This window comes from Aspergillus vadensis (assembly GCF_003184925.1).
Source record: "Aspergillus vadensis CBS 113365 unplaced genomic scaffold BO88scaffold_2, whole genome shotgun sequence".
Lineage (NCBI taxonomy): Eukaryota > Fungi > Ascomycota > Eurotiomycetes > Eurotiales > Aspergillaceae > Aspergillus > Aspergillus vadensis.
The window spans coordinates 987,571-1,005,379 of NW_020292040.1; the positions used below are offsets into that span (position 1 = coordinate 987,571).

General features: G+C 51.5%; 7 protein-coding genes across 7 annotated transcripts; 3 read left to right on the forward strand and 4 right to left on the reverse strand.

Annotated features, from left to right (window-relative positions):
- Nucleotides 1-675: 675 nt before the first annotated feature.
- On the reverse strand, nt 676-2,186 carry BO88DRAFT_401143 (putative mitochondrial GTP/GDP transporter Ggc1). The gene is made up of 6 exons (XM_025705764.1): nt 2,048-2,186; nt 1,942-1,979; nt 1,814-1,855; nt 1,495-1,742; nt 1,260-1,437; nt 676-1,187 (listed from the first exon to the last, which is right to left on the reverse strand). The coding sequence occupies exons 1-6, from the start codon at nt 2,133-2,135 to the stop codon at nt 852-854; spliced, it is 930 nt and encodes a 309-aa protein (XP_025567315.1). The 5' UTR covers nt 2,136-2,186; the 3' UTR covers nt 676-851.
- Nucleotides 2,187-2,965: 779 nt separating this feature from the next.
- Nucleotides 2,966-3,820, reverse strand: BO88DRAFT_401144 (autophagy-related protein 8). Its single transcript, XM_025705765.1, has 3 exons — nt 3,523-3,820; nt 3,169-3,401; nt 2,966-3,094 (listed from the first exon to the last, which is right to left on the reverse strand). The coding sequence occupies exons 1-3, from the start codon at nt 3,610-3,612 to the stop codon at nt 3,061-3,063; spliced, it is 357 nt and encodes a 118-aa protein (XP_025567316.1). The 5' UTR covers nt 3,613-3,820; the 3' UTR covers nt 2,966-3,060.
- Nucleotides 3,821-4,501: 681 nt separating this feature from the next.
- hem13 (coproporphyrinogen oxidase) lies at nt 4,502-6,314 on the forward strand. The gene is made up of 2 exons (XM_025705766.1): nt 4,502-4,977; nt 5,038-6,314. Exons 1-2 carry the CDS (start codon nt 4,765-4,767, stop codon nt 6,145-6,147), a joined length of 1,323 nt encoding a protein of 440 aa, XP_025567317.1. The 5' UTR covers nt 4,502-4,764; the 3' UTR covers nt 6,148-6,314.
- Nucleotides 6,217-9,689, reverse strand: BO88DRAFT_357132 (putative microtubule binding protein HOOK3). The gene is made up of 7 exons (XM_025703753.1): nt 8,110-9,689; nt 8,004-8,058; nt 7,877-7,944; nt 7,712-7,824; nt 7,268-7,653; nt 6,878-6,973; nt 6,217-6,814 (listed from the first exon to the last, which is right to left on the reverse strand). The coding sequence occupies exons 1-7, from the start codon at nt 9,477-9,479 to the stop codon at nt 6,629-6,631; spliced, it is 2,274 nt and encodes a 757-aa protein (XP_025567318.1). The 5' UTR covers nt 9,480-9,689; the 3' UTR covers nt 6,217-6,628.
- Nucleotides 9,690-11,640: 1,951 nt separating this feature from the next.
- BO88DRAFT_99053 (putative mRNA cleavage factor complex component Pcf11) lies at nt 11,641-14,338 on the forward strand. The gene is made up of 6 exons (XM_025713310.1): nt 11,641-12,107; nt 12,223-12,678; nt 12,734-13,467; nt 13,523-13,718; nt 13,773-14,141; nt 14,200-14,338. Exons 1-6 carry the CDS (start codon nt 11,940-11,942, stop codon nt 14,248-14,250), a joined length of 1,974 nt encoding a protein of 657 aa, XP_025567319.1. The 5' UTR covers nt 11,641-11,939; the 3' UTR covers nt 14,251-14,338.
- A 360-nt stretch (nt 14,339-14,698) lies between these two features.
- BO88DRAFT_401149 (Gfo/Idh/MocA family protein) lies at nt 14,699-16,324 on the forward strand. The gene is made up of 4 exons (XM_025705767.1): nt 14,699-14,832; nt 14,916-14,936; nt 14,995-15,525; nt 15,608-16,324. Exons 1-4 carry the CDS (start codon nt 14,799-14,801, stop codon nt 16,180-16,182), a joined length of 1,161 nt encoding a protein of 386 aa, XP_025567320.1. The 5' UTR covers nt 14,699-14,798; the 3' UTR covers nt 16,183-16,324.
- A 261-nt stretch (nt 16,325-16,585) lies between these two features.
- On the reverse strand, nt 16,586-17,590 carry adk1 (adenylate kinase ADK1; the record flags this gene model as incomplete). The annotated part of the gene is made up of 4 exons (XM_025708550.1): nt 16,586-16,994; nt 17,055-17,209; nt 17,280-17,332; nt 17,431-17,590. 4 exons carry the CDS (start codon nt 17,588-17,590, stop codon nt 16,586-16,588), a joined length of 777 nt encoding a protein of 258 aa, XP_025567321.1.
- Between the last annotated feature and the right edge of the window lie 219 nt (nt 17,591-17,809).

The window sequence follows — 17,809 nt, forward strand, 5'->3', positions numbered from 1 at the left end:
CGATGGGTGTATGTATGTGATCGGTCGAATAATCCAAGGAACAGATAGAGAGAAAGAGAAAGAGAGGGATTATTGCCATGCAATGTCGGATTCACATTAGGTAGGTAGGTAGGAAGGTGGATGGGTAGAGGTGCATGCATGCGGCAATGAGGGAAATAGGATATATGTGCGATAGGTAGAACGACATACTTGGAGATTAGGTAGACTGGCATTTTGGGCGGCTTGGCTGTGCAGGTTTTGGCTGGTGGAAAATGTGCGCTGGATCAAGATGAGTTGTAGACTTGAGATGAGTACTACTTGGAAGCTGTAGCTGGTGTAACTCCGCGCCGGATGTCATGGGTCACGTGATAGTTAGGCTGGTTGAGGGGTATCTTGACTCGGTTTGGTGATATTGTCTGTTGAGTTGTAGATGGGAGTGTGCTGGTGCTGTTTTATGTTACTGTAAAGTTGGTGGCTGGTCGATATGTAGCCACTCTAAACGTTTAGTCCCTACAATGGCATTGTTTTCAATACCGGCTGCAGCCAGAAATGTGCTTACCGGTTGAGAATGCGCTACAAGACTTGAACAAATACAGCAAATTAATATCGTTAGAAAGAGTAGTTCATGATTAAGAGGAGTTGTATTTCGTATCCAAGAGCATACCATCTTGCACCCATCATCCGGAACAGTGCCGAAGGGAAAAAAGAGTCTATCATAAATACACAAAGGCTTAACAGAATGAATGCTCTATAACAGCACCAAAACAAAGCCCCGAATCGAACATAAAAAGTAATAATGTTAAAATAACCCCGGATATGGGTAAAAAATGAGAAAGACACTCGCTTTTCGGATCAGCTAATCATCAACATCTTTAAACAACCTGGCCGAAGGCGGGGATCAACGTCTGAGCCAGCCAGAAGCTGAAAACGAGCTTGGGTCCGGTCATCAGGAGCTTGGGCGTCAGACCCTTGAAGAAACTGGAGACACCCTCGTTCTTGACCATGTTGGACAGGATGCGGAAGCCGGACTCGGGGTTCTCGAAGTTGCGGTTCTGGATACGGGTCTTGATGACATCCAGAGGAGCCGACACAACCAGGGAGGCACTGGCACCGCAGATGGAGGCAACGAAGTTCTGGCTCCAGGAAGCAGTGTTGTAGTCCTTCAGGGAGTAGATGTACTCCTTGGCGAAAGCGGAACCACCGAAGAGCTATTTCCAAGCATTAGTATCGAACACTCCTACATGAAAAAGAAGGAAACAATCGGGACCATGAGAACATACAGCGAAAGATCCGGGAGCGTTACGGGCGGCAGTCCAGCCAGCACCACGGTAGAGACCCATACCCTCATCGGAGATGATCTTGAACAGACCACGGCCACGGAAAGCCTCGGGGTTAGTCTGACGCTTGATCTTGAGGACGTCCAGGGGCAGAAGGACGATCTCTCCGATACCGATCAAACTGTTCCCATATGATTAGCCAGAGCATTACCATCAATGGTCGGAACACAAAACGAACCTTCCAGCAGTGGCGTGCATGATGGCCTTGCCGGTACCCTTGCCGAAAGCATTGTCGAAGTCGGAACCCCAGTGCTGGGCGAGGTAGTCGCGAGCAAAAGGCTGACCACCGTACTTGTAGATACGCTGGAGAACCTTGTAACCGGCGGCGTAACCCAGACCGGGGAAGAGGGAGGTGAACTTGCCGCCGAAAGAGGCGTTGGCGTATTCCTTGAAGACGACCTGGTTCAGACCAGCGGTGGAGGTGATCTAAGCCAGCGCACAGTTAGCCCAATTCATTCCTACAGCCTTGTATGGATAAGGGATAGGAAGTGTCGTACCCGAGTCTGGTTGCTCATCAATCGCTTGGAGATGGTATCAACCTGGTCGATGAGTCAGTTTTTGATTTCTCAGGCGAGAAGAGCGCAATCGATGCGCAAATATTCGAGAGGGCAGTGTGTAATCGTACAGGGTGGAAGACCATCAACTCCGCAATTCCGGCCGTTCCTGAGACGGAGGGTTAGTCCTTGAGCGCAACCCCCACGCCCTGGGCACAAAATGGGTGTGACACATACCGGAACCCAGAAGACGAGCAGTCGCGGATTCTCTCTTAACATCCTTAGCGGCAGAGCCAGCACCGGCTTGGGCCATAGCGGGAGACATCTTGATTATGGGAATTGGGCTGAGTTGGGCGTAGTCGAGGCAGAGATTGGAGAGTATAAAATTTTCCGGGCCTGAGGCTTCTTTTCCGTCGGGGAGATGAAAAGGCGATTCAGAAGGAAAGAGGAAGGACGGAAAGATTTATATATAGGACAGGAATGCCAACAAAGACAGGACAAGAGACCACAGCCGGGGCTAGGCAATGCAGCAAAGAAAAGGATGATGGGTAAGGCGGATGCACGAGAGAGGGAGGGGAGGAAAAATAGCAAGAGGAAGAGGAAGAGACCGAGAAAGATGGACTGACTGACTGTTTCTGCGCCGACTCGGAACCGCTCCAAGCGTCGCGGCCGGTGCTTCAACGCCACTAGCCCCCTTTGGGCCTGGCACTACCGGCCCTGGATCGGAGCGGCCCTGATTATCTCAGCAGCCGGTGATAAACTAACTGGTTTTAGATAATCTAGTTAGTTATCTAAACTACTAATCCATACATTAGCTAACTAGTTCTACCTAGTTATTCCATGTCCAGGAAAGTATGTAGTAGTAGCTTGTTCACTCATGGCACATTTTGTTACACCTAAATTCACGCTTACACAAGACAAGCTTCCATCAATAGCAACGATTGTTTCTCATTTAAACTACCATCTGAAGAAGAATACTCATTTCGCCAAGAGAGTTCACGAAGATTAATGAAGAGCCCCCAAGATAACGCCCGCGTACAGCACAGCATAGAAACATCACAGCGTGGTCGAGCTCGCCATCCACCCCTGTTCTACAGCAACCAACCCCTACATCCAGGAAGTCAATCTGCAACTTCCTCAAAAGAAGGAAAAGGCAACTGAAGGAAGTGACTTGAACGATGACGGCAGCGAATTCACTTCAAGAGACAGGGAAATCAGACCAAAAGGGAAAATATGAGATCGACCAGCGCCTAGCAGTCACCGAACGTATTCTCGCCGGAGTACCTAATTAAGAAAGATCCGGGTTAGCACTATGCACACAGAACAGAGGTACTAGGGTATCGGAGGGGTCGGCATACGTGATATACAAGAAGCCATCTTCATCCTTGTGCTCTTCATAGATACTGCTCATCAGAGCAGCCGTAGGTGGTAAAACCTCGTCGACAAAGATAAAGATCGCCTTCTCAGGAGACAGCTTGATCCGCTTACGGATCACGTAGACGAACTGGCCAACGGTAAGGTCGGCAGGGACAAGGTACTTCTTCTTGTCGATGGTAGCGATGTCCGATTTCTCGACCTTTTCGCAGATTACCTATGGGATAGAAGCTGGGTTAGCGACTCGAACAAGCGGTGAGCTAGGGACCCGGTTTCTCCCCCCCAAAAGACCGTGAAACCAAAATCACAGTAGAAAGTAAGATAGAGGATAGACGTACTGGAATGCGATCGGCATATTTCTGACGGATACGCTCGGCCTCTGCCTTGCGCTTCTCGAAGGGGTGCTCGTCCTTAAACTTGGAACGCATATTGATAAGTTGATGAGGGCGGCTAGTATGGTCTGATCCGACGGGTCCCTTAAGGGGGAGATAGTGACGAAGTAGACGAAGAGGAGCGAAAGGGTGACAGAAACTGGATGAAAGTTAAGTGATAACAGAGCAAGGGTGAGATGGTCGATGGATAGATGGATGGGATGGGATGGAGAGATAGATGGATGATGACAAAAGGTGAGCAGGCTGGCAGTTGTAGAGAGAGTTGAAGGCGACAGCCCCGCGTCATTTGGTGAGGGAACGGCTTCCACGGCTGATAAGGCCGCCAGGCAAGCGTGGATCACGGGGTGGAGGCGGTGAGCGGCCCCACACGTGAGTCAGGCCGGGTCATGTGCTGGCTCGATTCATAGCACATTCGATCATCTTACGGATATCTAAGCCAGTCCGTCAGGGCAGTTCCTGTCGTCATCCTGGCACGTGGATGTCGTGCACTCATCCAAATGACCAATGCGGATGATACCGTTTGGTTGTCATCGAGCTGGGCCGCCTTCGCGTTACTGCATCGGTAGTGAAGTGGTAGCTCGGCGGGCGATGCCTCCAGCCTCCACTTAGGATCAGCGCCTAGATTATGGGGTTTCCCATGCTAGAATGGTTACTGTCTACCGCTCGGGTGCAACACCCACATCTCCTGCGCTCTATCTAGTTACTGCTGCTATTGAGTGACTCAAGATCGCTCACTATCTGCCTAGTAGTTAAATCTACTCCGCTAGTGACTGACACATTCTTCGCTCATGGAGCAACCCCGCTTGATGTTGTGCTGCTGCCTTGGGGGGTGTTCAGACCCAGGGGTTGGCTTCGGCATTGGCATTGGCAGCCCTGCAAACCATGCAAAGTGCTTATCTCAGCCGGGCCGGATTCCATGTCCAGACAAACCCAACAATCATTGCAAACTGCACAAACAGAATTCATATCCTCACGACATTCGGGAATATCGAGGCCGCAGGTGGTCCCATACTGTGCCTCGGAGCCGATGATCTGAACAATTCCTCCATTACCAAATCCCTACCCACTACTGGCTCTAGACCATAGGTGGAGCTCGGAGGGAACAACAACCGGTTGATTCTTGACAGGCACTATACCTGGCACCACCTGATCTTTGACAGATCAGCCAATTCCATCTATTCTTCAACCATGGCTGTTCCCCGGCCATATATGCCTCTTCGGAGGTCGCTCTGCCAATTCTCATCTCGATCCTGTCGCACACCTCGCAACCTCTCAGCGCCCTTTCGCAGATACTCCTCGGAACAGAAACCCCCTTCCGAACCCAAGCCATTCACTGTCTGGAGACCATACCTACGGCTGGCCATTGGTGTGCCCTTCATCGGTGCCTTGGTGTATTCCATGGTAGACTTTACCCACCATGCACTTTGCGCAAATGTCATAATCTGACTAGATTCAATACAGATGACGGAAGAAGTTACCGAACTCGACTCGCCTTCCCTCGTGGAACTCGATGAAACGCTCAAGAAGCAAGCCACGATCAGCGAACAATCTCCCATGCGCCTGCGCATGGAGAAGCTGATCAAGGATCACCAACAGAAAATCATTGAAGAGCTGAGCCGGATAGATGGAAAGCAATTCAAGACTGATACCTGGACGCGCCCCAACGGCGGAGGTGGAATATCCTGTGTCCTTCAAGACGGAAATGTCTTCGAGAAAGCCGGAGTCAACGTATCCATCGTCTACGGCGAACTTCCCCGGCCGGCCATTGAGAAGATGCGAGCAGACCACAAGTCCTTTGTTGGTGCCGACGTGGACTCCTTGAGCTTCTTCGCTGCCGGTCTGTCCCTCGTACTCCACCCTCACAACCCCATGGCCCCCACCGTCCACCTGAACTACCGGTACTTCGAGACATCCGACCCCAAGGACCCCCTCAACGGCGACAAGAACTGGTGGTTCGGCGGTGGCACAGATTTGACCCCCACCTACCTATTCCCCGAAGACGCCAAACACTTCCACCAGACCATCAAAGACGCCTGTGATCGCCACGACGCCACATACTACCCGAAGTTCAAAGCCTGGTGCGACAAATACTTCTATATCCCCCACCGCCGCGAATGCCGCGGTGTAGGAGGTATCTTCTTCGATGACCTGGACGCCAGCTTCCTCCAGTCCTCGTCAACCTCCTCACAGAACCCCCAGGAGACCCTTTTCTCCTTCGTCTCGGACGGTCTCGCTTCTTTCCTCCCCTCTTACGTCCCCATTATTGAACGCCGGAAGGACATGCCTTTTACACCTGAGCAAAAGGAGTGGCAACAGCTTCGACGCGGTCGCTACGTCGAGTTCAATCTCGTCTATGATCGCGGTACTAGCTTCGGTCTCCGCACCCCGAATGCCCGCATCGAGAGTATTCTGATGAGTTTGCCCCGCACGGCAAGCTGGGCTTACATGGACCCCGTGTCGGGAACCCGAACGGAGGATTCCGTAGATGGTGATGAGGCACTTCTGGGCGAGGGCAAGGAGCGCGAGAAGGAGATCATGGATGTTCTGAAACATCCTAGACAGTGGGTGTAATGCTGCTGAATTAGATGGATCATGGGTCATCGGCAAGGATATGGTTTCTTTTCCTGAAAATTATGTATTATCTGCATGTATATTATTTTATGAGCTGCATCTATGGGCTACGTCACGTCAAAAGCAGCACTGTCTCTAGAAATCAGAAAAAAGAAAGACTTTCAAAATATACACTTGTCTAATACATGCAACAATGCCATAAAGGTGCGTATGATGTGTTTATAATGCCGATCAAGCTCCAACGGAAAACCCAGGGGTAGTAGTAGTAGTCGTAGTAGTTGAGCCGCAACGAGCTGCTATAGCGCGGCGAGCAACGGAAACATATGTATGTAGAAAGAAAAAGGTATAACAACAACAAACACAGTCTTGGAAACGATGGAAAATGCGCAGGGGAGAAAAAGGAGGAAAGGGTAGAATTAGAAAGACATGTACGAAGAAGAGATAGGACGTAAACCATATCGCCAACATACACACCGGAGCTTTATCGACCAGCGACCACGCTTCTTTGCCTGGCTAGCCAGCCCTTCTGAGCATCGGCCAGGGATCCATTCCGATACCGGGCCAGGCCAATGTTGTTGTTCTGTAATCGATTCTGGAGTTCGTACCAGGAGGAGCTCATCAAAGTCAGCTCCCGCGCTTGAGCATCGATTATCTTCTGGAGTTCGAGCTGTTTGGAGGATTTAAATATCAGTGCTTGGCAATAGCCAGTCCGTCTCAAATGACAACTTACCTCGCGCTCTTTGCTGATTCCATCATCCGTATCCTCTTCAAGTTGCTTTATCCGCTCTTGGAGGAACTTGATGTGTTCGTTCTGTTGATGGATATACTGCAAGATGATTCGTATTAGTCTTTTGTAGGCCGTAAAGTGCAAATGGGAGAGGATGTATCAATGGATCAAGGTGGCAGCCGAGCCTCAGCGCCTGAACCGCTTGGCGATTAATCGACCCAGACGCGATAGACCGGGTGCCTTCGCTGCTAATATCTGGGTCGAATCGCCAAATGGCCGATCCGCAAGAAGATCGAGACGTTTCCTGTCGCCACTGAGGCTACCGAGGCGAATAGCCCTTGTTTGGTTCGGGATAACACAAGTTGAGAGCCGATGGGGTTTCTTGTAACTGACCTCAGCACGTTTCGCCAGCCTCTCCAGATTCTTTTCAATCTGCGCGGCGACTTGTCTAATGAGCTCTACAGCCGACTTTTGAGCAGCTTCGGGATCATCGCCATTTTCCTGTGCAGTGAGTTCGGCCAGCAGCTTCTTCATTTCCTCTGCGGCTTCATGATCTTCCGCACGGAACTCCGCTTGCTTCTTCTCGAGCAAGTTTCGCAGATCGTCACGTTCGGCACATGTGACCTGGACCAGAGCCTGGGTTGAATCAAGCTCGGCCTGCAAATTGTACAGTCTGCGCATAGCATCATCTTCTCCTTCACGAGCCTTAGTCAAATCCGATGCGCTGCTCGCTTTGATCTCGGCAATCAGATCCATGTTCTCTTTGTTGGAGAGTTCAACTGTATGCGTGTAAGCAAACTTCATACACGCGGATTTCGCCGAACAGTAGCTACTCACTTTCCGCCAGCGCATCGTTCAGCGATCTCTTGGATACATCGAGAGCTTCTTGGGCCTCGGCCAATCTCTTAAGAGCAGATGTATACTGGTCGTACAACTTCCAGTAATCATCACTGATGCATCGTTAGCGATTATACTAGCTAGGCTGCTTCTAGTAGAAAATACCTCTGCGAAGAATTTGCGCGGGCCTGTTGCAGCGTTTCATTAAAGGCTTCGGAAAAGTCCAAGCCCACCTTAGTACCTTGTTAGCGGCTTCAAATAAGATGATAGTAGCCATAATATGTAAACATACGGATGGCCCCTTCAGAGATTCCACTTCCTTCTTCAACTCTTCATTTTCAGATTTCCTGTAGCGAGTTAGCCTAGATCTTCGTCGCTGCAGCACAGGGTCTTCTAACAGCTGTGATTCCTTCACACCGATCGCCTCAAAGTCTTTCTGCAGAGTGCCCTCGAGCTTGGGAGTTTCAGTACCCGGCGTCAGGGATGGGCTTCCAGGAGAGCCTTCCAGTTCACGGATTCGCTCACGGAGCTCGCTTATCAAAGCATCATCACGTTCGCGCTGCTCATCGGCGTTACTGAGTCGCTCTGTGAGGGCATGGTTGTTGAACTCGAGCTGCTTCTTCAGATTTTGGATTTCACTGCACTCCTGCTCAATGCGAGGCAAAACTCTGCGGTATTCTTCAAGCTCCACCTCACGCTCGGAGTTCCATTTCTGCTGCGAATCCGCCTCCTTGAGCTGTTGCTGGAAGTCTTTGATCTGGTTCCTGAGTGATTGGTTCTCCTTCTCGAAGTCCTGGCTAGCCTGCAGCTTCTGGCGGTACTTTTCGGCCGCATTCGCCTTACGAGCGAGTTGATCTCGCTCAGTCTTTAGCTCATCATAGTCATCCTGAAGCTTCTGGAATCGTTGGTTCTTGACGCGTAACGACTCCACTGTCATGCGTAGACTGTCGATCTCATCCTGCGCTGTAGCCAGCCTTGCTTCCTGGGTTGCGATGATGTCTTCCTGTTGGCGGGATTTAGACTCAAGAGCCTTTGCGCTGAGTCCAAGATCACCCTTTCCAGACCTCAAGTTGACTAGTCGGTCTTCGGTCGATGCAAGCCGGCTTTGTAAGGTATCGTTGTTCTCCTGGAGGCGCGCCAGGCGATCGTGCATATCATCGATCTGTTTCTGCATGTCCTTTTTCTCACGCGCCATCCGGTTATTCTCCGCCAACACTTTGCCTACCCGCTCTTCAAACTGCAGTTCCGGGTCGACGGGCAGATCCCGCTCCTCCTTGACATCATCCTCGCCATCGATAGCCTCATGCTGACCATTCTGAGCTTCCTCGAAGATATTTTTCAGAGTCTCTTGCGTCGGGGTACTTAGGCTCTGAAGGGTCTCGACGTAGGTCTGCGCGTTGGGAGAGCGGATGGCGGCGATCAGAAGGAGCTTCAGGAGTTTGTTGGCCTCCTTGACGGAGTTCTTCTCGGCGACCAATTCGAGGTTGGGGTTGGGGTCAAGACCCGTGGGCATGCCATCGGGTTGTTGGCGGATGTAGTTGACGAGCAACTTGTGGATATGTTTCAGGTTCTGCCATTTGGATAGCCAGTGGTCGGACGGGGCGCGCTGGGGGATCTCGTCGAGGAAATACTGCGGATCGATGTCCTGCAAGATCTCCCAAATGATGGTGCCATCCGATAACTCCTCTGTCGTCCGGATAGTCTTACCCAAGGCGAAACTGTTCACCCATTCCAGCAGGGCCTGGGTGACGGTATGCTCCGCAGCCATGGTCGGGCGATGTTGACTGCAATCGGGGGCAATCAACTGGGCGGGGAACACGGCGGTTGTTGCAAATTCCAGGAACGGCTGGGTGGACTTGCCGGCAATTGTATTCGGATCGCGGCCAGGAGGGGCTAATTGCGACCCCTCAGCACGGTTGAATTTGAACCTGGACGGCGGAGGAAGAGGACTGTGCCTCGATGAGATCCTTTTTTGAGCGCCTCCGGGGCGTTGGAGGCGGGATCCACGCTACGCGCATCGACGAGCTATAAATACCGAAGTCCCGCTTTGGGGGAGGAATGAATGATTTAGGATCACCCACGGCGCTGCTTCCTTATTTTCTACCTTCTCCCCATGTGAAACAACACCGTCCACTGAGCATGAAAGTGGTATAAAAGATTTGGAAAAGTGACGAATTATCCCTGTCATGTATTCATATCTTGGTGCTTGTGTTTGTTTGTTGGGTAATGGGAAACAGTCGCCGGCTTTAAAAGGTATGGCATAACATCATTCATGAGACAGAAACAAGACACAAATCTTTCTTTTCAGAAACAGAAGAAGACAATGATACATAAAGATCCTGAATTACAATCTAGACTAATTGTTTCCCAACCATTATCGACCATCAACGGTCGAGCCCCGAAACCAGCGGGAGAAATATCCATCATAGAGTAGTGATTTGGAATGGAGAAAAGGGAGCTTTCCTCTCTCGGAATATCCAATACCCCTTCACTGGATAGTGACAGTCATATCTTTCTCAACAGTTGGATTGTATGCCGCAAATTCAGTTGACAGCTGTTGAACCGAGTCGGCCTTAGTGTCGGCTGCGAAGCCCCTGTGTGTGTGTGTGTGTGTGTCAGACCAAGCAAGCACCTCAGAACATTCAAGAGAGAATTACTTGAGCAAAGCTATAGGGAGCAATATGTTAGCACTGCCACTACCCAAAACGCAAGGATGAAGAGGGAAACTAGAAACGCTGCATGATGCTTACTGTAATTATGGGTGATCTTGCCACCCTACCAGAAACGGACAGTTAGTAACATATAGATGTGCCAATGCCGTCAAAGCACCCGGTCACATACAGCGTCCTTAACTGATTGCTTTGCCTGATCAACCACCGAGTCAGGGGTACCTGAAGGGAACGTGACCAGAATCGATTCGGCCAGGGCTAAGGGAAGCAACCCCAAGACGGTAGCAGTAGCAGACAACTTCATGGTGAAGAATCGACACTGGGCTCAATCGTAGGAAACAATCTTTCCTAAAAACCAATAGTATTACAAAGATCCAAACTCAAGTTTCAATGGTTGTAATATAGATATAGAGGCGATGAAGGAGGAGTTGTACCTAGTCAAGTTGGGAGAGTGAGGTGTGACTGCGTCATACTACCCACTCACAGCGATTCACGAGAGCGCTGGAATGCATTGCCCGAAGGGGGTTAGTCGGTAACGGATAAGGAACCAAAGTCTCAAACTAGTGCGCTGACTCAGCCAGTCACGCCGCGGCGCTGACGCTTTCTATTCTTCGGACCTCGTGAGCGCAACTTCCGCAATTCTGCCTGCCTCTCCTGCTCCCTGTTTGCTTCCCTTTCCCTCGCTTCTTCCCGGCCGACTTTGGCTGCTTTGCTATTTCCTGGTCATTTTGTTCGAGCTCCGATTTTTCTATTCAGCCGGTTTCATTTTCCCTTGGTCCCCTCTGCACGTCCGATCTCCCCCTCGAGGTGTGTAACTGTTGGGGGTATTTCCCAAGTTCACTTCGAGACCTTTCTTTCCCCCCCTCCCATCTCTCATCACTCCCCTTCGTCCCGGTTTGGTTCCTCTACTAGTTCTTGTCTACTGGAAGGGTCAATCAGTACGGGTGATTGTATGAGATAGATTGATTAACACTGGGTTGACGGAGTGTTGTAGCGCGGGTTCTTTGTTGACTTTCGGGTTCTGGTGGAGGATTTGCGCTTGCGGCCTCCTGTTGTTGTCTCAAGTCTGACCAAGATAGCTAGCAAGCATTCTACAAGTTCCGACAGCTCTTTCCATCTCTTGCACTCAGGAGATACGTTTATTTGGAGAGAAACAAAGCACGCGGATATAGGAATCTTTATATACGGTGGTAAAAGGGACAAAGCCGGGGAAAAAACCAGAGGAGAAAAGAAGAGAGAAACAAAGCAATAAGAAGGACAAGTTCCTAACAAGAAAGGAGAGAAGGGAAGAAAGCCAAGAAGAAAAAAAAAAGCAAAGTCTTAAGGACGAAGAAAGGAACTGGAAAATACAGTGAAAAAACCAATAAATAATATAAAGAGGAGGATTCAGAGGAGCAAGAACAAACACAAGGAACATAAATATTCTTTCCGAGTGTTACGCCCTTCTTTAGTGCTCGTCCATTGTTCATTTCTTTCTTCTTTGTCGATACCCTTTTCTTATTCTCACTTGCCCCCTGTTCCCCCTTCCTCAGCATCATCAGCCTTTGTATCTGCCCACCATGTCATCCGGGTTGGCCTCCGACGAAGTTGCCGAGGATTACAAGAATTCCTTGGAAGATCTAACCAACAATGACAGGTTTCAGATCAGCAATCTGACTGTCATAGCCAAGGAGAACACTGAACATGCGATGGCCATCTCCCGCGTGTTGGAGAACCACATTCGAACAGTAGGTGACACGCTCTCAGAATACCACCGGTTGGGCCCTCGTCGGACCTGACGAGGGCGCTCAACCCGTCTGTAGTCTCTCTTTGGGATGAAACGAGTTCTAATCTGCTCTGTAGACTCCGCCGGCTCAGAAGTTGCCCGCCTTGTATGTAGTCGATTCGATTGTCAAGAACGTAGGCACGCCCTACACTCTGTTCCTGGGTCGCAATCTGTATCAGACCTTCATGAACGCCTACACACTGGTCGATTCGCAGACGCGCAAGAAGTTGGATGAGATGCTCAAAACCTGGAAGGAGCCAGTGCCGGGTTCCCTCGACACCAGGCCCGTTTTCCCTCCAGAAATCACTCGCAGTATTGAGAGTGCTCTGATCAAAGCAAGGACTGCAGCGCTTCAGCAGCAGCAGGCTCGAACCCAACAAGACATCCTCGCTCGCGGTCGAGTTGGTACTCCTCCAGCGTGGAACAGCACTCCGACACCACCGCAAGGCATGGGCCGCCATCCACCTGCGGCAAATCAGGCTTTACCCATACATTACCAGCGCAATGGCTCTGGTCACGGATATCCACCATCGGTAAGTATCATGTCACATTCTAATACTTTGGCGGAAGGTCTCATACAATTAGCAGGGTGAATCGTACTCTTCACGGGGAACGCCGACTCCCCAAGCCCAGCCACGTACAACAGAGGTTGATCTCGCGGCTCTCAACCGAGACATCGAGGCTCTTATTGCCACCGCCAGAAGCGATTTTGCCAACAATCCACTAGACCCTTCCATACAGCAACGACTGAAGGCTCTTTTGGATCTTCAGGGTATCTTGCAACGGCAAGAACTCACCCAGGAGCAATTGAGACTCGTCCGCGACCAGGTTTCAGCTCTCGCTCCAAAGCCTGCAATTCCGGCTCCTCAAGTTATAGCTCCAACTGTTCCGACTGTTTCAACGCCCCCCATGGCTACTCCTCCAGCCCAAACTCTTTCGCAACCTTTACAACAGCTCCTCAACCCCGGCACGCTTGCCGGACTCCTCAAAGCTACTGCTACCCGTCAGCAGCCGACTCCGCCGCCTCAAATCCACAACATCCTACCACAGATGCCCACTAATACCACCGCGCCGCAACCATCCGTCAGCGCCGCACCAGAGAATCCTCTCATTGCAGCCCTAAGAGCGCAGGGCTTACTTCCACCGGCCTCGGCACCTCCGGCCGCTTTCACTGCTGCTCCGCCACCAAATGTCGCGCCTGCTTTTCCACTAATCGTACCTGGTCAGGTGCGAGTCACGCCTCCCGTCGCGACGCCGCAGACACAACAAGGTACATCGAATGCGCAAATAAACGTTCAAATGAGTACAGCGTCCATCAAGATGTGAGTTTCCTATGTCATGCTACATTGGTGTCCTATTAACTTAATGACCCCCCAGCCCTCGACCAATGCTGATCTCCAGCCTCTACGAGACCCGGTCAAACCGGTGTGGAACATGCGGTCAACGTTTCTTTGCAACGGAAGAAGGGAAGGAGAAGAAGGCTCGCCATTTGGATTGGCACTTCCGAACCAACCAGCGCATGTCTGAGGCAGCTAGGCGGGCCCAAAACCGCAGCTGGTACGTTGATGAACGGGTAAGTCACGTACCATTTCCGAACTATTTATCCTGCAGTACTAACTATCTCCAGGATTGGATCAAATCCCGTGAGGCGGGAGACGAACAAGACCTTGCGGAGACGGAGGCCTCGGCTGAGGGTGTTGCTGGTGCTGACGGCGCTGCGACGAAGAAGGGGCCTCCTAAGCAGTGGATCCACGCCCCGAATGACGCGACATTGCGAAATACCCCTTGCCCTATCTGCCAAGAGAAATTTGAGTCGACATGGTCAGAGGATGTACAGGACTGGATCTGGCAGGACGCGGTCAAGGTGGGAAGTCGCGTGTACCACGCCAGTTGCTATGCCGAAGTGACCAAGGACGGACCTACGCCAGCTAGCCGGGGGACGCCGTCAGGACGAACTGGGACTCCCGAGTCTGTTTTGGGCAAACGCAAGGCCGAGGTGAGTGATTCATCAATGAGATCTATTTAGAGTCCTGCGTGACTAACACGTAATATAGGGAACCGATTCTCCTGGATCCAATGTACGGATCAAGACAGAGCCCGTGTGATCGGGGTGTACACTCCCTTCTCTCCCTTCTTTCTTCTCCTACTCTTTGTTAACGATTCTCTGCTTTTGAGCGAAGATGCATCGTTCATTCAGCTTCACGGCTGTATTTTTTGCATGGGAAGGTTGAATGAATTCCCTTCCCCTGGGCGTTCCGGGGCAAGTGACGATGGTGATGGATCACAGGACACATACAGCACTCCCGGGCTCGCTGCCTTGTATATAGTATCCCATTGTAGAACCAGATGAACCAAATATCAGGTCATTTATATACATCCTGGGTGTCTTTTATGTGATTAATTACGTAGAACCACCATATATAGATACTAAACCCCCAGTCTTTATAGTCTCGGCGAATGACGTCGGCAAATGAAGCTGCCCCGCTCGGCGCAACTCCGCTCAGCACAGCAAGAATTACTTTTATTCCTCACTTCCCCTCGACATCTATCAAACATTCCTCAAAACCGAGACAACCGTGCGACTGTGCAGCACTCCTTAGCCTTGTTGATCCCTGTTCAGCATCCAAGAAATCTCCAGTCCTCCATCTTCACAATGGCTCCCCACAATATCCGGTGGGGTATCATGGGTAGGGACCAATTTCCCCGCATCCAGTCAAACAAACAAAAAGATCCCAGGCTAACGAACATGGATGGCATTGCGCCTCTACAGCTACGGGGTGGATCGCCGATGGTAAGCCTCTCCTCCAAAATCTCACAGTCAGCAAATCTCTTTAACATCAACACTATAGTCTTTACCCGCGATCTCCTGAGAGACCCCAGCATCCGCAACGTCACCGACGTCTCCCACACCGTCGTGGCCGTAGCATCCTCCTCCAACGCCGCACGAGCAGAGAAATTCATCTCAGATACCGGCATCCCGTCCCCCTGTGCCGCCTATGGCTCCTATGAAGATCTCGTAGCTGACGCCAACGTCGACGTCGTCTACGTCGCAACTCCACACTCCCACCACTTCCAGAATGTCATGCTGGCTCTTAACGCCGGAAAGCATGTACTGTGCGAAAAGGCCTTCACCGTCAACGCGGCTCAGGCTAAGATCCTCTGCGAGACCGCCCAGAAGAAGAACCTCTTCCTCATGGAAGCTGTCTGGACTCGCTACTTCCCTCTCAGTATCCAGATCAGGGACTTGATCAAGCAGGGTGCTATTGGTGAGGTCTTGCGGGTGATCTCCGATAACAGTTTCGGAGACCCGGTCGAGGAGAGATGGGGCACGGAACACCGTATGGTTAATAAGGATTTGGCGGGTGGTTGTTTGTTGGATTGTATGTGGTGTCTACCTACCATTTCCCTCCTCCCCTGAATGATGACAACGACATTGATAACTGACCATATTCGAACCCACAGTGGGAATCTACTCCCTGACCTGGGTCTTTCAGACCCTCTACCACACCCTCCCCCGGGAGCAACGTAAACCCCCCTCCGCCATCTCCGCCCACATGACCCTCTACCACCTAACCGGCGCCGATGAGGCCACTACCATCCTTTTGAGCTTCCCGACCAGCACTCCCTCCAATCTTCCTCACCCGGGTCAGTCTCAGGCTGTGGCCATGACGCATCTCCGCGTCTCCACGGATCCCGACGAGGCAAACACCGCCCGTCCGGCCATCCGGATTCAGGGTACGAAGGGTGAGATCCAGGTGGATGGGCCGGCGTTCCGGCCTGAGCGGTACCGTATCATCCCCGCCAAGGGTAACGGTGAGGTGAAGGAGGTTGAGTGCCCGTTCCCTGGCGATGGCAAGGGCATGTTCTGGGAGGCGGATGAGGTGGCGCGGTGCTTGAGGGACGGGAAGCTGGAGAGCCAGACTCTGCCATGGGAGGAGAGCATTGTGATTATGGAGGTGATGGATGAGGTTAGACGGCAGGGTGGGTTGACTTATCCGGAGAAGATCGAGTCAACTGTGTATCCTACGCAGCTGTAGATCTAGTACTCATGTGATTCGGATGATATGATCTGCCATTCCAAGTTTTGTTCATATGTGACGGTCGAGAACAGATAGCGTTGGCCTGTTTACGCCAGCACAAAAGATCAATAGCTACATGATCATGGCGGTTTACTTGTCGGAGGTTATTCGCATTCCGAAATTACTACTATACAAAACAGAGATATCCCGCCGGAAGGCATGAGTCTATATAAGGACATGGGAAAGACAATTTCCATTCCCGGACAATGCAGGTCTTCTTTCTGCCTTTCTTCGCCGGCCCGTGAGGGCAATACAAAAAGCCTCTACCTCCGGGCAAAGACATAAGCACCGGAACGATGGGTATCACTAAGGTACATCACTCCGGCCTCAGAGGTGGACGTCCTCTGCCATTTAAAGGCATCTAGTTCTGGCGGAAAACACCGAGCAGGCTCTTCCAGACCTGGCCAGGCTCCTGGCTGGCGTCAATGCCGCGCCAGATACCGGTCTTCTTGTAGTAATCGACAACAGGAGCGGTCTGGGCGTGGTAGGTGCCGAGACGCTTCTTGAGGGTATCGGCGTTGTCGTCGGAACGCTGGATGAGGGGCTCGCCAGTAACGTCATCCTTCATCTCCTCCTTGGGGGGGTTGAAGATCTTGTGGTAAGAGCGGCCGGAAGCCGGGTGGACAAGACGTCCGGTGATACGGGCCACCAGAAGGGCATCGTCAATCTGAAGCTCAACGGCGTGCTGGAGCTTCTGCTGGCGAGCGTTAAGCATGTCGTCCAGACGCTCAGCCTGGGCAACGGTACGAGGGAAACCATCCAGAATGAATCTAAAAAGAGTCGCGCGCCGTCAGCCAAAAGCAGAATCGCATAGGTATCAGGTTACCAACCCGTTCTTGCACTCAGAGTTGTTTTCAAGCTCGCTCTGGATCATGTTGACCATGATCTCATCGCTGACCAGACCACCCTGATCCATGATCTTCTTAGCCTCCTTGCCCAATGCGGTCTTCTTGGCGACCTGGGAGCGCAGCATGTCACCGGTGGCCTGCACAAGTGGAAGTTGACATTAGCATCGGGCTCAAAAGCATTTAATTACGTCCCGGTAGATAGCTTACCAAGTGGCAGACACAGTACTTCTCCTTCAGCCGGGGAGCCTGGGTACCCTTGCCTAGTTTGGAGAATCGGTCAGAATTCCGCAGGACGGAAAAGCAGGGAAACGTGGAGAGGATGCAGAAAGAGTTCAAGGATTGTCAATGGAGAACATACCGGCACCAGGAGGTCCCATCAGGATGATGCGCATCTGCTCAGCAACCGACTTGGGCTTGACCTGGTTGCTGAGGCGGCCTTCCAACTCTTCAACACGAGCCTCCAGCTTTCCGATAGTGTCCTTCAGGCCGTTGACGACCTCGTCCATAATGGGAGCCATTGTGATGTGAAAGGTGGAGAGGAAAAAGAGAACGCTTCAAAAAAGTGTCCGGAAAGGGAACAGGAGGGGAAGGAGGAGGGAAGAGAGGAGAGAAGTGGCAGGAATGAGGAAGAGATATCAACCAGACCGGGGAAAGGGAAGGGAACGGAGAAAGTGCATGTTGGGGGAGAAAAGAGGCCGACCGGAGGGAGTGGAGTCTCCCACCCGAGGTTCCTGCGC

Bases quoted from the DNA above. Each gene is read 5' to 3' on its own strand.
- BO88DRAFT_401143 (XM_025705764.1), bottom strand. From the start codon at position 2,135: ATGTCTCCCGCTATGGCCCAAGCCGGTGCTGGCTCTGCCGCTAAGGAT. The intron at 1,438-1,494 runs GTTCGTTTTGTG...ATATGGGAACAG, and splicing joins ATGCACGCCACTGCTGGAAG to TTTGATCGGTATCGGAGAGA. The intron at 1,188-1,259 runs GTATGTTCTCAT...GCTTGGAAATAG, and splicing joins ACGCTCCCGGATCTTTCGCT to CTCTTCGGTGGTTCCGCTTT.
- BO88DRAFT_401144 (XM_025705765.1), bottom strand. From the start codon at position 3,612: ATGCGTTCCAAGTTTAAGGACGAGCACCCCTTCGAGAAGCGCAAGGCA. The intron at 3,402-3,522 runs GTACGTCTATCC...TCTATCCCATAG, and splicing joins AATATGCCGATCGCATTCCA to GTAATCTGCGAAAAGGTCGA. The intron at 3,095-3,168 runs GTATGCCGACCC...TTTCTTAATTAG, and splicing joins GATGGCTTCTTGTATATCAC to GTACTCCGGCGAGAATACGT.
- hem13 (XM_025705766.1), top strand. From the start codon at position 4,765: ATGGCTGTTCCCCGGCCATATATGCCTCTTCGGAGGTCGCTCTGCCAA. The intron at 4,978-5,037 runs GTAGACTTTACC...GATTCAATACAG, and splicing joins GTGCCTTGGTGTATTCCATG to ATGACGGAAGAAGTTACCGA.
- BO88DRAFT_357132 (XM_025703753.1), bottom strand. From the start codon at position 9,479: ATGGCTGCGGAGCATACCGTCACCCAGGCCCTGCTGGAATGGGTGAAC. The intron at 7,945-8,003 runs GTATGTTTACAT...CAAGGTACTAAG, and splicing joins AATCTCTGAAGGGGCCATCC to GTGGGCTTGGACTTTTCCGA. The intron at 6,974-7,267 runs GTCAGTTACAAG...ATCATCTTGCAG, and splicing joins GGCTGGCGAAACGTGCTGAG to TATATCCATCAACAGAACGA.
- BO88DRAFT_99053 (XM_025713310.1), top strand. From the start codon at position 11,940: ATGTCATCCGGGTTGGCCTCCGACGAAGTTGCCGAGGATTACAAGAAT. The intron at 13,468-13,522 runs GTGAGTTTCCTA...ATGACCCCCCAG, and splicing joins AGTACAGCGTCCATCAAGAT to CCCTCGACCAATGCTGATCT. The intron at 13,719-13,772 runs GTAAGTCACGTA...AACTATCTCCAG, and splicing joins GCTGGTACGTTGATGAACGG to GATTGGATCAAATCCCGTGA.
- BO88DRAFT_401149 (XM_025705767.1), top strand. From the start codon at position 14,799: ATGGCTCCCCACAATATCCGGTGGGGTATCATGG. The intron at 14,833-14,915 runs GTAGGGACCAAT...GCGCCTCTACAG, and splicing joins TATCCGGTGGGGTATCATGG to CTACGGGGTGGATCGCCGAT. The intron at 15,526-15,607 runs GTATGTGGTGTC...TCGAACCCACAG, and splicing joins GGGTGGTTGTTTGTTGGATT to TGGGAATCTACTCCCTGACC.